This window comes from Branchiostoma floridae, chromosome 7 (genome assembly GCF_000003815.2).
Source record: "Branchiostoma floridae strain S238N-H82 chromosome 7, Bfl_VNyyK, whole genome shotgun sequence".
In the NCBI taxonomy this organism is placed as follows: domain Eukaryota; kingdom Metazoa; phylum Chordata; class Leptocardii; order Amphioxiformes; family Branchiostomatidae; genus Branchiostoma; species Branchiostoma floridae.
Window position 1 is genome coordinate 1,143,636 of NC_049985.1, and position 16,695 is coordinate 1,160,330.

General features: G+C 41.7%; 1 protein-coding gene across 1 annotated transcript in view; it reads left to right on the forward strand.

The window, feature by feature from the left end:
• The first annotated feature begins 3,360 nt into the window (after positions 1 to 3,360).
• LOC118419241 overlaps positions 3,361 to 16,695 on the forward strand; it is a 30,630-nt gene continuing 17,295 nt past the window's right edge. The window contains exons 1-3 of the mRNA XM_035825589.1: positions 3,361 to 3,961; positions 4,309 to 4,415; positions 4,534 to 4,584. Coding sequence (XP_035681482.1) covers positions 3,368 to 3,961; positions 4,309 to 4,415; positions 4,534 to 4,584 — 752 coding nt within the window. The 5' untranslated portion in view covers positions 3,361 to 3,367. The remainder of the gene's footprint in view (positions 3,962 to 4,308; positions 4,416 to 4,533; positions 4,585 to 16,695) is intronic.

Sequence of the window (16,695 nt, forward strand, 5' to 3'; positions counted from 1 at the left end):
CAAATGAAAACAACCACACAGCTTCACAATGGATACCTGAGACGCACACCATTGTAAAAAGTGGGGCAGTGACAGCTGTGAACAGCTGACAACACGACATGCACATAACCCCATATCTGCTTGGAGATAAGTAATTAACAAACCACATGGCCTATAGGTCAGCTGTTCCACAATACTAGGGAAATAGGGGTGATTTTTCAAATTATTACATCGATAATAAAAACAGCTGCCGCGAAAGAAACAACAACGTGCTTCATCGTCCAACTATGTGCAGAGGACATGCCAAACTACATACGAATGCGACAACGGGAAAATACAGATACGAACGCGCGTTACATTGACAAAACCAATAACTAGCGAATCTCTGTGTGTATGGCAAAGGCATAATCCACATTCATGAAAATACCCATTCCGTCCCTGTTACCTTCGGTAAGCCAGACGAGTAGTGACCACGAACCCACCAATACATACTCAAACTATGTCGTATATAACGCACACGCTCCTCCGAGTCCAAAAAATATAAACAACACCAATTATTTGCTACAGTTTCAGTTTCACACCGACAATGGCCTATCCCCTTCGATCCCTGGTGCAAAATATACCCCCCCTCCATGAACATACCCTTTCTGTCCCTGCTAATTCCCTCTTACTTTCGGTGTTGCGCTCACAAAACACTACAACAGCAGATGTCGAATGAACACACACGTTCCTACCCGTCAGAAAGAAAGCGCGGCCACCCCACCCATATAGTAGTGACAAAGCACCATCAATGCACACAGGGCATACATAGATCGCGAAGAGCGCAAATATACCCAAGTACGAGATGGCAAAGCTGTCGTCATACGCCGACGAAGACAACATCTGCTTGACGCTATATAATTACCACAAGGCTTAAGGCGCGATCATAACGAAGACCTGAACCACTATACCCGACGGCGTAGGGGTGAAAACTGAAATTATTACATCCATAATAAAAACAGCTACCGCGACAAAAAAAGAACGTGCATCATTTCGCAACGGAGTACAGACGACATGCCAACCCACATACAATTGCGGCAAACGGAACATACAGATATAGGTGCATGCGAACACTCAACACATAAACCGTTCACAAGACTCTGTCGCTGGAGGTTACTCTCCAGTCACAGTGTAACAATAGATTATAATTTTCATTAGGACGTACATGTAGGTCTTGTTTTAGAAGGCGATGTTGTAACAAAAGTAGGCCTATCAAATGGCTTCTCCCAGTCAAGGTTATATTGGACGTTAAAACATACCCACCCCATAGCATTTGGAAGGGAAATCTACTGTTACACAAACAGGTGAGATTCGCTTGCTTTTGTTCAACATTGTCATGTGTCACAAAGTAGGATTGAAATCTGGATGCGATAGCCCTTCAGAATGTGACAGTTTGCAGAAAAGCACACTCAACCACTTCTGTTGGTAGAAGGTAAAAGAAATAGGTATATCACTTATGACCTTAGACCCCCTTGTTCTGTTTTTCAAATGTCTTCAATATTGTTAACTGTTAAGATAGTTTCATGTTCGAAAACAAACTAGAGTTCGAAGTGAAATGGTTATTGTTTCTTGCATTCGTAGTTCATTAATTATGCAATAAAAGGTATTGATTAACGTGACATGTGTCCATTGATCAATTTCCGTCACTCTGCGGTGAGCATAACTAGTATATGGAAAATATATTATTGTCGTGTCAATAAAGATTTCCAGGAAAATACATGGCTGTGAAAACACAGAATTCCCCGTATCCATTGACCCCATAATGTGAATGTGACGTCTGAACTCTACACCCTAACCCCCCGAAGTCTGACCTTAGCCTCAGCGATCTGACGTTACTGGCAATGAAATGTCGAAATTTCGAACGGGATTTTCTAGATAGGAAAGGTATTCCTCTGCAAGCAATTGCAAAAGCAATGATATGGGGTGCAAAGGGCAAAAAGACTAGGTATGTTTGACTGACTGGGCTGCGATATTCTCAGTCTTGAACTGCCACGTCATTTTGGGTAATTCCACGGACAGGGGAATCCCTTGGCATTTTTGTAACTCCACCCTAACCCTAGCCTGTGTTTACACAATCTCTCGCTGTATGGGGTTACTGACTTGTGATTCAGCTAAGACCTTCTCACGCTGATGTATACATGCATACATAACCTTTATTTTGACTGGGTGGCCATGTCCGCCAAAGCCGCTCTTTCCAGAGGCTTGGTGGTCACGGGAACATAAATAGATCAATACAAATGTAAATGAGATGAAATCAAAACACCGTCACACGTCAAAACACCAGACCCAACACAAACAGGTTTGCAAGACTACGTTACTGCCTTTGAATGATAAACTCGGTGCGTAACCAGGACGCAAACAGTTCTTTTGAGCTCATACATCGCTTAGACAAAGCAAAGTGGTGTCCATGACGGTGGTGTTTTGTTAGGGTACGGGCAATCATTGTTCTGTTCAGTCTTGTGTGGAGGAGCACATAAGATAATTTTCAGAACTAGACTTGCAACAAGTCGTGCTTAAAGACTTGCTTCGTGCTATGATAAGTTCAGAATCAGCGGCATGCGTAAATGCGAAGTGGGGATCATTTGTAAAGGACCGTGAACATATTGTCAATGTTACTAGGGTTGCACATTGATAGCTTATTATACAACCGCATTCAAAAGCTGAAATTCAATATAGGGGAGCAAAGCACTAGGATTTATTGAAGGCGAGACCACCTGAAAAACCTAGATGGTGGAAAATAAAATCAATTATCTTTATTCACTTTCTGCCACTAACGGGCCATCGCAATACACACAAAAATAATTGCGAAATTAAAAATGATTTAACACAAATCACAAAAGGATCAATAAACTAAATGAACTAATCGTACATAGATTTAAAGATGATCCATGCAAGGCAGAACCAAAGGGAACACTGGACTCATTATCAACAGACGAAGTGGCGGTGGCCAAACATCAGGCTGTCTTGAAGAGCGTAATGATAGGATCAACAGGTCTTTTCCCGACCTTTTCCTGTGAGCACTTGCATCTTCGCCAGTTAGCCAGGTTACTTGATATGTTTACAAGTATCAGTGAAGCTTTGGTCTATTGAAGCCGTGACATTTGAACTAACTGATGACGTAATGTTGCCATGGGCAGTGTGCGGCATCTGTCTTTGTTCATGTCAGGCACATAAAGCGAACACGGAAACCTACAAATACCCGTGAAGGTAAGGAGTTTTACAGACGTTCTGTCAGCAGACGTTCGACATGTTGAGGGTCTGTGAGAAACTCCGTGAGGCGGACGCGAAGGGCAGGAGGTACGGACTAGCCCGTGCGGAGACAGGCTACCTCCGTGCCCTGGTGGACGCTATGGCTGACATGGACAGGCTGGTGGAAGTGGAGCTGCTCAAAAGTCTGGGCGACGTGAACTTGGAGAAGGGAAGACTCGGGAAGGACGTAGGGAAGTTCAACATGGCCTTGGCGCTTTACATAGCTGCTGTGGTCCGGTGTGACAATCGGGATCAAGGAGAAAGTATAGAACACCGATACGAATACACGGAGAGGCTTTTACAAGGGTTGTCGTCAGAGGGGTCACAGGGTCAGTCAACTGAAGACAATGAAATAACTACAACTGCAAAGTTGGCGGGAATGTTTCAAGACCTGGACAAGAGACGAGCTGCCGGCGGTAACACAGACTCTGTGCTGGTTGGATACGCACAGTTGATGGTAGAGGGAATAGTAAACGACAACAGCATGTTAGAAACAGAAGCGATCAAGAGTATCGGTGACGTGTACCTGAAAAGAGGAACAGAAACTGGAGACACAAAAGACTTGACCAGAGCTTCTGCTCTGTACAACAAGGCACTGGCGCGGTGTCACAACGTTCAGAGAACAGTTGTCCTTGTCCACCGCTTACTGCACACCGCAAAAATCAGGCAAGACATCACCTCAAGAGACATCAAGGTGAGTGAAATATGCAGAAATTTGACAACAAAATAGAAAATCACGAAACTGCAGTATTTTCGCGGGTGGCTTCTACATTGTACAATGTATTTCCACAATGTTTAGGCTGTGGCCATGGGTAGGCAAAGATCGTGCATGTCCTGAAGACAATAATAAGTGCCCTATTGAGTCCACAGATGCCCAAATCAACAACCAGTCACATTTACAACATTAATTCTAGCGTTTGCCTTCTTCAAGTCACGCCAGGTACTTTGCATTTGGCCTTTCGTCAAAATTAAGTTGTACGTTGAATAACACGATTGCTCACTTTAGTTTATATCATTCATTCCTTCACCTTTTTCTTGTAGAGACCAACTCGTACGCAACAGCAAGACGTAGGACGACGGAAGGACCACTTCCGTCCACTTTCACACTCAAGTGACAACATTAATGGCGGGAAGCACCGTCTACACAGGTAGGTACATGGAATGCTTGTTCTTTATAATTATGCTTGATTTTGGATGTCTTATAAGATATATTCAACTGTATTGATTGTATAATATCAAAATAGGCATTTTGTTTTTCCTCTCCAGTGTCCCGGAACCGCAGAAAGCTGAAAAAACGACTCGAGTTGACGATGACAAGTTAGTTTTACACATTTCTTTGTTTAGTGTTTCACAAGTGTCTGAAGTGCAAATGACTCATAAATGTAAACTCTCTGCATTTTAATTTGTTCAAATACTGTAGCAATCGAACCTAGCCTGAATGCTCTGCGTAACAAAATGCAAATATTCTTAGACAACTCGAGAAGCTGCAATGGATCTTTATGAGTATATCATAAAACGAAGTCTTATGGACCTCTGGCGGCTTCTTGCTGCACTGCAGCAGAACTTCCGGTTTTCATATCTCTTGCTCTGGAATTGATCTTTAATGGTTGATACTTCTTTGGGGCATGAATAAGTGATATATCTTTGGGCCCCTTGTAGTATTTATGGAACCGCATGGGCTTTGAGACTTTGACTTGTGACTTTGAAAGAGAATAACTTGAATAGAATATCATGCAGGAATGATTAATTTCTGATCTTTTTGATTACATTTTATATCCATGGTTATAAAAACTCACAGTCAGCTCAGATGCACTGTACTGCAAACCAGATACGATTTGAATGATAAACACGTTTTAACAATTTTATCTTATGACATCTTTTTTCTTTACAGTGAATATGAAGAACATCTCCATGCTGGCCACAGGGCCCTGCAGACTGGAGACCTGGACACAGCAGAACAAAGCTTTGCAGCTGCGCTCAAGTCGGTTCATGTCAATGGTAAGGCCAACTATGTATTAATAAAATAATAATACCTATAAAGGGCCCAAGATCCTTGGTTCTTGTCGACATTCGGAATAAAGCTATGTTGACTGCAATGCAGTTGTCACCATATACATTACCCATGTTATCGTCATAAAGGCGTTTCAAACAGAACAAGAGTCTGGAGACCTCATACCACCGTGAAATATATTTAGCCTATTGTTTCATCATTGATTATGCAGATAAGAATGTGATTGTCTATATTGCTATTTGAATAAAGTCAAAAAGCCAAAAGTAAAATTTTATTCTGCTGCAGTACCAAGGTGCCGAAAATCGACCTTGACCTTCGTCTTCCCAACGCCTATCCACGTGCCAATATCATTAAAATCCATCCAAAGGTTCTTAAGTCATACCGACCACAAATATCCAGAAACACACAGAGTCACAGACACATAGACAGACAGACACACACAAAAACACCAAAAACAATACCTCCACCTTTGATGGGGATAAAAATCGTAATACAACAAATAGAAGCACTAATATCTACGACTTCTGTACGGTGTAGCATCAAAGTTCAGAGTATTCCAAAGTTCCGTAGTCAATTGTAAATTGTGCTTGATACCACACAGGTCAACACAGGAAAGAGGCGGAGCCCCTGTACAAGTTGGGCGAGGTCTATCTGAAGAGAGGAATCCAGTCAAAGGACGGAGGAGACTTCACCAAGGCTGCAGCACTCTGTAATGCAGCGCTGGTAAGGTCAAGGAGAGAAGATATAGAGGAAGCAATCGAAGAAATAAGTCGAGCATTTGTTAAGGAAGTCCTGAAGATCGAACCGAAGGTAGACAGTGATGATACAGAGAAACACAAATTCATGCTGAAGGCTGATAGGGACTACGTAGAAAAAGAGATCAAAAGAATTGAACAAGACATAGATCCATATAGCCTTGATGACAAGGATCCAAAGTTAAAAGAAGTGGAGATGAAGAGAGTGGAAGCAGTCAAAGAATTGTTTCAGACACTTGTTGATCAGCGTAAAACGTTCATATCTGGCCTTGTAGATGAATGCATGTGGGTAATGGGCTCCCCTCCCTGTAAGTACGCTATGATAGGTTTAGGTTCACAGGCCACAGGATTGGTAACTCCATACTCTGATCTGGAATTTGCCATTTTGGTAGAGGAGGAAACCGAGCATAATGTTAGTTATTTCCGCAACCTCACTCATTACCTGCATCTTAAAGTGATAAATCTGGGAGAGACCATTCTCCCGGCCATGGGGATTAAGTCTCTGAATGATTTCTACTCAGATGACCCACTGTACAAGTGGTTTTATGACTCAGTAACACCGCGCGGTTTTGCGTTTGATGGAGCCATGCCACATGCATGCAAGACTCCTTTGGGCAGGGGTAAAAACAGCACAAGAACAAGCGAACTCATCCGCACCCCAAGCAATATGACCAACATTCTGAAAGAAGACCTTACAGTCCATTTAAAGAAAGGCTATCATCTTGCTAGTGTACTGGGAAATGTTTCTATCATTTCAGGGGATAAGGAATTGGTTGATGAGTATATGTCTTTATGGACTCAGCAATTTGAAGAAAGTATGGAAGAATTTCCGCTGGTAATGGCAGCTACTTTACTGAGTGATAATACGTCGACTTTTAAATCCAAAACTCTCGCTGCCAGTCTGCTGAATGTAAAGAAGGCAGTATATAGATTCTCGAGCCTTGCAGTGTCCTTTTGGGCGCTACTTCATAATATACAGCCGACCACAATCTGGGAGACTATTCAGAGGCTAAGAGATAGTGGAGTCGTGAGTAGTGATAACGCGCATCACTTGATGGTGCTGGTCAGTATCTCAGCAGAACTGAGGCTGCGAACATACATGAACAACCGTGGTCAGGTGGAGAACATGTCAGCCTTATCGTCAATGTCGTCCGAAACGGACATTGAGGAGAAATTACAGAAAGTGTTTTACATTTCAAATACAAAACAACTCATGAGATATTATTTCACAGAAAGACCCCTGAGGCACTTTATCTTACATCTGATCGTCAATCAGTCGTTGAAAGAACCACCAATTTTCTTTGACAATTCTCCAGAGCTAAAAGCAAAGATTTATCAAAGTCTGTGCGATTTTGAAAATTTTAAGAAATTCTCAGAACAAACGTTGCACAACGATTTATCGAAATATGGTGAAAACACTAGTACTGCACGCAGTGATGTTGCAGACTCACTAAGCAACTTAGGTACCGCCTGGAAAGACCTTGGTGATCACAGAAAGGCGGCAAGCTATTATGAACAGGCACTACAGATGAAGCGGAGTATCTTTGGTGAGGAAACTGCACATCCTGACATCGCCAGCTCGCTTAATAACTTGGGTAACGCATGGGGGAAACTCGGGGATTACAGAAAGGCGGTTAGCTATTATGTACAGTCACTACAGATGAACCGAAGTATCTATGGTGAAGACACTGCACATCCTGACATCGCTAACTCGCTTAATAACTTGGGTAACGCCTGCGAAAACCTTGGTGATCTCAAAAAGGCGGTCAGCTATTATGAGCAGGGCCTACAGATGAACCGTAGTATCTATGGTGAGGACACTGAACATCCTGACATCGCCAGCTCACTTAACAACTTGGGTACCGCCTGTAGGAAGCTTGGTGATCACAGAAAGGCCGTCAGCTATTATGAGCAGGCACTACAGATGAGGCGGAGTATCTATGGTGAGGACACTGAACATCCTGACATCGCCAGCTCACTTAACAACTTGGGTAACACCTGGGTCGACCTTGGTGATCTCAAAAAGGCGGTCAGCTATTATGAGCAGTCACTACAGATGAACCGGAGTATCTATGGTAAGGACACTGCACATCCTGGCATCGCCAGCTCGCTTAATAACTTAGGTGCAGCCTGGGGGAAACTCGGGGATTACAGAAAAGCGGTCAGGTATTATGAGCAGGCACTACAAATGAACCGGAGTGTCTATGGTGAAGACACTGCTCATCCTGACATCGCCAGCTCACTTAACAACTTGGGTAACGCCTTGAGTGACCTTGTTGATCACAGAAAGGCGGTCAGCTATTATGAACAGGCACTCAAGATGAAGCGGAATATCTATGGTGAGGACACTGAACATCCTGACATCGCCAGCTCACTTAACAACTTGGGTAACACCTGGTATAACCTTGGTAATCTCAAAAAGGCGGTCAGCTATTATGAACAGTCACTACAGATGAACCGGAGTATCTATGGTCAGGACACTGAACATACTGACATTGCCAGCTCACTTAACAACTTGGGTACCGCCTGTAGGGAACTTGGTGATCACAGAAAGGCCGTCAGCTATTATGAACAGTCACTACAGATGAACAGGAGTATCTATGGTAAGGACACTGAACATCCAGACATCGCAAAATTACTTAATAACTTGGGTGCCACCTGTAGCGATCTCGGGGATCACAGAAAGGCGGTTAGTTATTTTGAACAGTCACTAGAGATGAGGTGGAGTATCTATGGTAAGGACACTGCACATCCTGACATCGCAAAATCACTTAACAACTTGGGTGCAGCCTGGAGTAACCTTGGTGAGCACAGAAAGGCGATTAGCTATCATGAACAGGCACTACAGATGAGGCGCGTTATCTATGGCGAGAACACTGCACATCCTGACATTGTACAGACGCTGAAAAATTTGAGTGTTGCATGGAGAGAGCTTGGCGATCTCGAAAAGGGCTTTAACTATTTTCTATTGAGCAAACAAATGGAACAGAATATCATAACTTCAGATAAGTAACCAGCAGCAAACCTTCCCTTGCTTAATGCCTCTAAATGACCACTCTTATTTTGCAAAGACGTCAGATGATAGGCCTGGACGATTTAGTGCCGTTACATAAGTGGGCACCACGATAGATTGTGAAATGAGAGTCATGAGTTTTATTTTACTGTATTTTGGCTGCTATACGGGATGACATTGTGACTGACATTGTTTGATCCGTACTAGGGGGGGACACTATTTTGCAAAAATGCAGTTTTTGATGAAATACGCCCCTAGAAATATGGAGACGGTCCATCTGAATATGATAATGTAAAAATTTTGAAAATATTTCATTGCTAACCCCCCTGTACATGCCCCCTGAATTTTTTAAGTTGACAATGTACTAGACTAGTATAACGCTATACTACCAAACACGCTTAATGCCTTAGAAAGTGTACTTTGGCATCCTTGGCAGAATATTTGACTTCAGGAGAGATCATTGTGGATATCTGAACCTCCAAATGTATTTCCCATGCAAATATGGACTATTCCAAATCACCCCCATGGCAAAAATGGACTGATCCAAACTAAAAATTGGACAAAACGGGCTACAGGTATATAATAGTATAGTCTGTATTCATTTCTACCAATTTCTACACTCAATTGCACAGAGGCAGTTAGCCTTGTAGGATTTTAAAACGCCAGTAGTTCAAATACTCTGCAAAACAGATTTCTTTGTAGCGAAATGGAGTATCACAAGTTTTCACATACTGAATCAGGTCCAGGTTCAGGTCCGGACCTCTGGACCTGAACCACACCTGCATGAACCTGAATTTTCTGTACCGTTTACTCACCCCTATTAGGCACCCCTGTAGTTACATGTAACTTATGTTTTATCCTATCAAGAAATAAATACGTATGCATGTAGGTGGGGGAAAGTTGTGTTCCAACTGAAAAATTTCAGGTTGCCCACTGCGCTACCTGGATTTGAAATTACGACTTACGTTTCGCCAATCAAAATGCATTTTCAAGTGTGCAAGTGGGTATTTCGAGCACTGTTGCTGGAGGTAAAGGATGCAGCCTTTGGGTTTATCTCTAAGGAGATGTTCCAACAGACAAGGAAATAAGAAGTCTGTAGTGCCATTGCCCAAGTGGTAACCACAATTACCAATTTAAAGTTACAAGGGTACTGAAAAAGAGAAGAGAACCTGGATGGTCTAGACAGTACAGTAGAGAAGTCAGGAAAGGAGGCAGGATACCAGAGATTCTGATAGCTTGGAAGAGAAATGAAGAGGAGCTTAAGAAGCAAGAACTCAATGGGAAAGAGATTGCAAACATTGCTGTTGATTGGAAGAGAGACAAATACCTACTACAAACCCTGAAAACCCAAGATGGATCTTTCACATCAACAGCGAAAGTTGATATATTGTAAGTGTAAAGCTGGCCCAACTCAAGAACACAGCCCTGTCACTACCGATAACCAAGAAAACTCCATCTGAGGTCAACCTAAAATTGTACTTGAACAATGTTACACGCCATTGGCACCATCAATGAGTATAAATTTGACTTTGGTTCTTTTCATTCTGTTGTAAATAGATGTACCAATAAAACATTGTTGAAATTCAGTATCGCAGGCATCTTGCTTACAATTACAGATATCAGGGATCGAAATACTACCTGCTTATGCAGGGTAGTGCAGGTAAAATTGAAGCTGTGCAGGTATTTCTGGTGTCTACCTGCACCTAACCTGCACTGGTCCAGGTACTGGGTATATACGGGTTAATGCAGGTAAAATTGGGGCTATGTAGGTATTTCTGGTGTCTACCTGCACCTAACCTGCACTGGTCCATGTACTGGGTATATACAGGTTAGTGCAGGTAAAATTGGGGCTGTGCAGGTATTTCTGGTGTCTACCTACACCTAACCTGCACTGGTCCATGTAATAGGTATATACAGGTTAGTGCAGGTAAAATTGGAGCTGTGCAGGTATTTCTGGTGTCTACCTGCACCTAACCTGCACTGGTCCATGTAATAGGTATATACAGGTTAGTGCAGGTAAAATTGGAGCTGTGCAGGTATTTCTGGTGTCTACCTGCACCTAACCTGCACTGGTCCGTGTAATGGGTATATACAGGTTAGTGCAGGTAAAATTGGAGCTGTGCAGGTAAAATTGGAGCTGTGCAGGTATTTTTGATGTCTACCTGCACCTAACATGCACTGGTCCCAAAAAATGATGTAGGTGTACGTGGATTGTTATTAGCTGCATTGAATGTTACCACTACCACCTATATTAAGTAATATTCTGTAGAAAAGAAAAAATAGCAATGGTTCCTGAACAACAGTATGAACTATACTTCCAAAATTCAGAGTGGTGCAGGTAAAATTTGTCTGGTGCAGGCTATTTTCAATGTATGCAGAAAAAGTATTTCGAGCCTTGGATATAGTATGTACATGTACAAGAGAGCTTAGTAGTAGAGAGAACAGTCAACTGTTGCTTTTCTGTCCATACCTCTCGACACATAGACAAAAACACTGGTTTTAAGCTTGGCAAAAAAACTGTGTTTTTGTAACCTTGAAACAATGTTTCTTTTTAAGGTTGCCCAATTCCTTGGCATCGAGTTTCTGAAAATTTTACCACTATTCTTGTGAAGCTAAAGACACTCTGTAGTTGATTTGGGTACTCTTTGTTATTCTCAGCACTTGTCGAATTACTGCCCTACCGTGATTTCCCTGTTTTTGGCCAAATAATGGAAATTCGCCCCAATACTTTCTGCCTTGTTGCCATGGCAACCAAGAATATTAAGCCAAAACCTGATAGAAAGGTATCTTGGAGTGTAATGTATCATTTAATTACACAAAATGTGCAAAAAGAACTGAAATAATGCAGTCAGTGCTTGCAGACCTTAGCAACGTCACACAAGTACATGGCGAGGGGGGTATCCAAACTTCAGGGGGTATGTACAGGGGGGTTAGAGTTTTACAATTGCCTAATTTTTGTGATTTCTGTGTTTATATAGATCATCTCCATATTTTAGGATGCGTATTTCAAAAAGTTTGTACTAATGTCCCCCCCTATCCGTACTGCTGTCAGATTTCGCGATAATCAATTTCTTTTGCTCTTGTTGAATACGTCTGTTATTATTGACGACGAAAACATCGACGAGGGGTGATCAATATGTTTGTGTCCTCATCCAAATAAGGTGCACAGCTTAAACGTTTGGGCATATATGTAAAGAATGGAATTCTTTTATGAATGTCCACCAAAATTTAAATCATTGTCAAGCCACGTTAGGTGACAGAGATGGAAAATATATAGACAATTGATCTTCGACCTGAGGTGTGCGGGTCAATTCTGCTGAAAGTGAGACATCCACCTCTGGTTCAAGTACGAAGGGAATCATCATCAACCTTTTCGACAATGTTTTCTTAGATTTCATTTCATGAGGATCACGACCCACACAGGTCTGATCATAATTCACCCTTACTGTTCTCGCCACTTACCTACTGATTTTCAAAAGGACGTCGACTGGAAAGTAGCAATGACCACAATGATTTTAGTGGACATTGATAAAAGACTTTTATACTATACAACGATGCCCGGAAATTTGAAGTGTACACCTTATATCTTGGTCATGCCGAGAACTTATCAATCACACCTCATAGTTAAGATGTCAGAACGTAAGCCGTAAAGATTCCCATTCTGCTTTCTGTATCAGACTCGTACGTTTAGGAAGGGTAGTCATCCAGGTTAATAATCAAGGGTTAATGACCTGCCCCGAGGTGTATATGGTGTCATACGCGCCTGGTCCTTTGCTATAACCACCGAATAAAGCCACCGAGTGAGCGAAGCGAACGAGGTGGTTTTATGAGGTGGTTATAGCAAAGGACCAGGCGTTATGACACCATATATACCGAGGAACAGGCGGCGGGTCATCAACCCTATTATCATATAGCCTACCCACACTGACCCATTTAAGAGTAGAGTAGAGTAGAGTTTCCGGTTGGGTAGGAGCGACAAATTCCTTTATAAAACATAAAATACATCTTTTATTCAGTACATAAATTTGAACAGTGAATTTGAACAACATAAAACTTGTGCGTAAAATGTATTTCTGTTCCAAGGCTTGAAATAAGAACAAAGTCGATTCATTATGCTACAGACTGTTGCACGCTCCGTATTTCTCCACTCGCCCATTCTCCAGTTTGTCGAGTTCGTTCGTATCAGGCGCTAAATCTCTGCCGGCTTTCCTGCGGCATTCCAGGATCCCTGTGCTTCACAGCTCTTGAGAATCTCGTTCACTACGAACTCAGACACGTCTTCTCCGAAGAAAGGTAGCATTTTGGTCCTCCAGTGCCATGACCGCTACTCAATGGCGGACCGTGGTGTTATTGTCGTCTGAACTTGAATGGGCGGGGGTACAAGTAATTTCATTTTCCATTTGCAGTTCAAATTGGACATGACTTTAAATAGATTTTATTGTCTTAAATATTATAGGTACTTCAATGTTGTTTTAAGACGGCAAATGTTTTCTTTGAACAAAGAAACACGCACTACTGATGTTAATAGAGGGAGCCACCCCCCCTGCTATGCCTGTACTTATTCCCCTATCTTGGCAGATGGACAATTCCTAGATATCTCATTCTGATTGGCCAGCGTCCTGTTTGTCCTTCTGATTGGTTCAAACTTTCAAAAGTCATTATTGCACGTGTGCATTAATCAAAAATTAATGCACGGCTGTTACGGCGTCATAACCAGCATGAAATGGGGCCTTCTGATTGGCCCACGTCCCCTGGCTATATGATAATATTCAATTAAAGGTCCAGTTTTGGGATTGGATTGTAGTTGAGTATCAGCCCTTGTTACCGCCGTAAAGAAGTGTTATGTTGGTATATATGTGTTTTTTTTTAGTATATTGCGTATTTTCACCCGCTTTTACATAATTTATGGGTGGAATTTGATAAATTAGGGCTGGTGGGTAAGTCTTGCAAGATTAATCATATAGGTTGGAACTTAGTCAATAAAGTTTAATGTTAAATGCTTTCAGGCGGGGCAACACTCTGTAATAAGATACGACTTCTATACACGGAAAACCCACAAATGAGTACTGAGAGAAATTTCAACTAGAAAGGTAATATTTGCAAGCAAATACAGAATGTTAGCTTCACATGTTGTAGTCTAACACTGGTAACTGTTTTGTTCATTCTTGTTTGAACACATTTCTAATTGTAGTGACCCGTGCCCCTCTAGATCTGACATTTGCTACATCATGTAACCGAACACCACATGGTGCCTGCTACTTTACCGGTTACCATGGTGACAGCCGTCTGGTCCAGGTCGTTGACCTTATTTGTGCGGAAAAGAAGAAGAAACAAAGCAAAAACAATATGTTCCCTTCTGTGAAGGTAACATAATCATATTGTGATTCTTATGTACATGGCAGAAGGCAACTAGGTTGATATCTATGAGATTAAAAAACTTGTTGAATGTCACACTCAACCGCCCGAGGGAGTTGGCCAGACTGTACATGATTTACCTCTATGATCCAGCCATTAAGCATCATCGTACGGTGTATATATTTCTATTGTGTAGATTATTGAGCTTTGCCTATTTAAATCATACAATAGAATAACAGAACCGTATTGTACATAGAAAGTTGCTACAAGTACATTGTATGTCAAACCTAGTTCAGTTTTATAGTTCAGTGGTAAGTAAAGAATCATATCCAAAGTACTGTATATGTGTAGAGATAATTAAGAAGCCATATCGAGTAATATGATATCATGTTTGTTATAATAATCAATGGCTTTTTAACACCGTGTTGTCCAGAGCCAGGGTTCTATATGTACAGCTATGTTGCAACATACAGAAGGAAGAGAATTTCTTATTAACGTGTTTTGCTTTGTGTATATGTTCTGATATTTGGTCTTCAAATGTGACCGTAATTATAAAACCACACTGATACGATTTTATGGATGGCATCTTCTGGATACCCCCAAACTGATGGGAGCATACGCAAAAAAGAAAGATAATAAAAAATATATCCATGTGACATCCATGATTCATGTGACAGTAATCAACCACAAAAGGGCTGAATGATAAGCAATAAATTGCATTTTATGGGCGATGCATATAAGTTGTCCTGTTTAAGAAGATGACGTAGCAAAAGTGATTCCCCTGCGCCTTAGATTTTGTTGCGTTTTGACTAAAAGTACCTCAAATCATTTTGAAAGGAAAATTGTTATCCATTGGAAGAACAACGGACAAAATTCTGTCGTATTTGTTCAACCCTCTCCGTGTAAAAAAAGTAGGATTGAAATCTGGATGTGATGTCCCGTCAAGATGTGAGTAGAACTAAGCGTAGACAGACGTCACATGGAGCATGCGCAGTTTACTATATGATTGCGTGGGAGTCAAATGTTGAAAGTGCCCAACACCGCCTATCGAAACGTATTTTCAAAGAAATGTCTGACACTCCGGCCTCGTAAAAAAATATACAAAATATTTGGCGTGAACATTTCCCACCGACGGCCGGCTGTACTCCTTCAGCCAGCTTATGATACTCTCTCATCCCACCGTAGGATCTGCTTGGAGATTACCTGTAATATCCAGTCGTGTTATAGCCCCTGAATCTCTTCTCTCCTACTCTGTTTATTTATATAAATAGCAACCCTCCATGCTACACATACAGTAACCATGGTGACAGACGCCCGGCCATCGTATTTGTTTGGAGAAGTTGAAGCAACTAAACAAAAGCAATATTTCCCTCCCGTGATGGTAAACATAATATTGTACGGGTTGCCATCCTTAGTTGAAGCGCTTATTTATAGCGCTAGTATCTTCGCTGCGCCGTTAGCCGCCGTGCGAGTTTTGTTGACGGTCTGATATCCCTGCGTCGCCGCCTCGCTGATATTCCCACGGACATGTTTCAAGAAAAATACATAGCAAAAAAATGCTGTTCTGCGTCAAATTCTATTCTATAAAACATGTGGGACTCAGTGTTACAGTCTAAATATTTTGTAGAAGCACCGCTGTAGGAAAGAAGGTCCAAGCAATGTAAAACATCACGTAGCATGAAGTTCGCTGTCAACTGGCACACAGCACATGACTGTTTGAAACTCTAAGTCTAATCAACAGCCGTGTTTGATTGATAGCCGGCGGTCCTTTGATGAAGTCGGCGAAAGGTGCGTTAGTTAGAAAATCTGCGTTTAGTTTTGATACGTAATTATAAGTTAGACAGTGGCGAGAATGATTATTTTCTCATCAATATTTCTCTTCAGAGTTATTTGAACTTAATTGTACATCTAAACAATTGGCTTACCTGTGCAATGTTTATATGAGTAATGATCAGTGTACTGAAATCATGTGTAACGTATGGCTCCTAGTCAATAGATCAGCATTTTCTCTATAGTGACCACCTGTCTATAGTGGCCACATTTCTATCACTGGACTGGAACTTGCGAAAACTGCTGTATTTTCTCCAGAGCAAATGTATGTGTTTCTAGTGCTGTTGTTGTTTGACATAAACTTTGAACATTTAAATTGTAAGTAACTTTAAACTGCCAGAGTTTCAGCCCAATAAAACACTCTCAGCGCCAGGGTATGACAGACTGACCAGACAGACGAAAATAATCCTCGAACAAGGTTCAATCGTATCTTCCGGGTCTGACAGGAAGTTGTAAACTAAAAT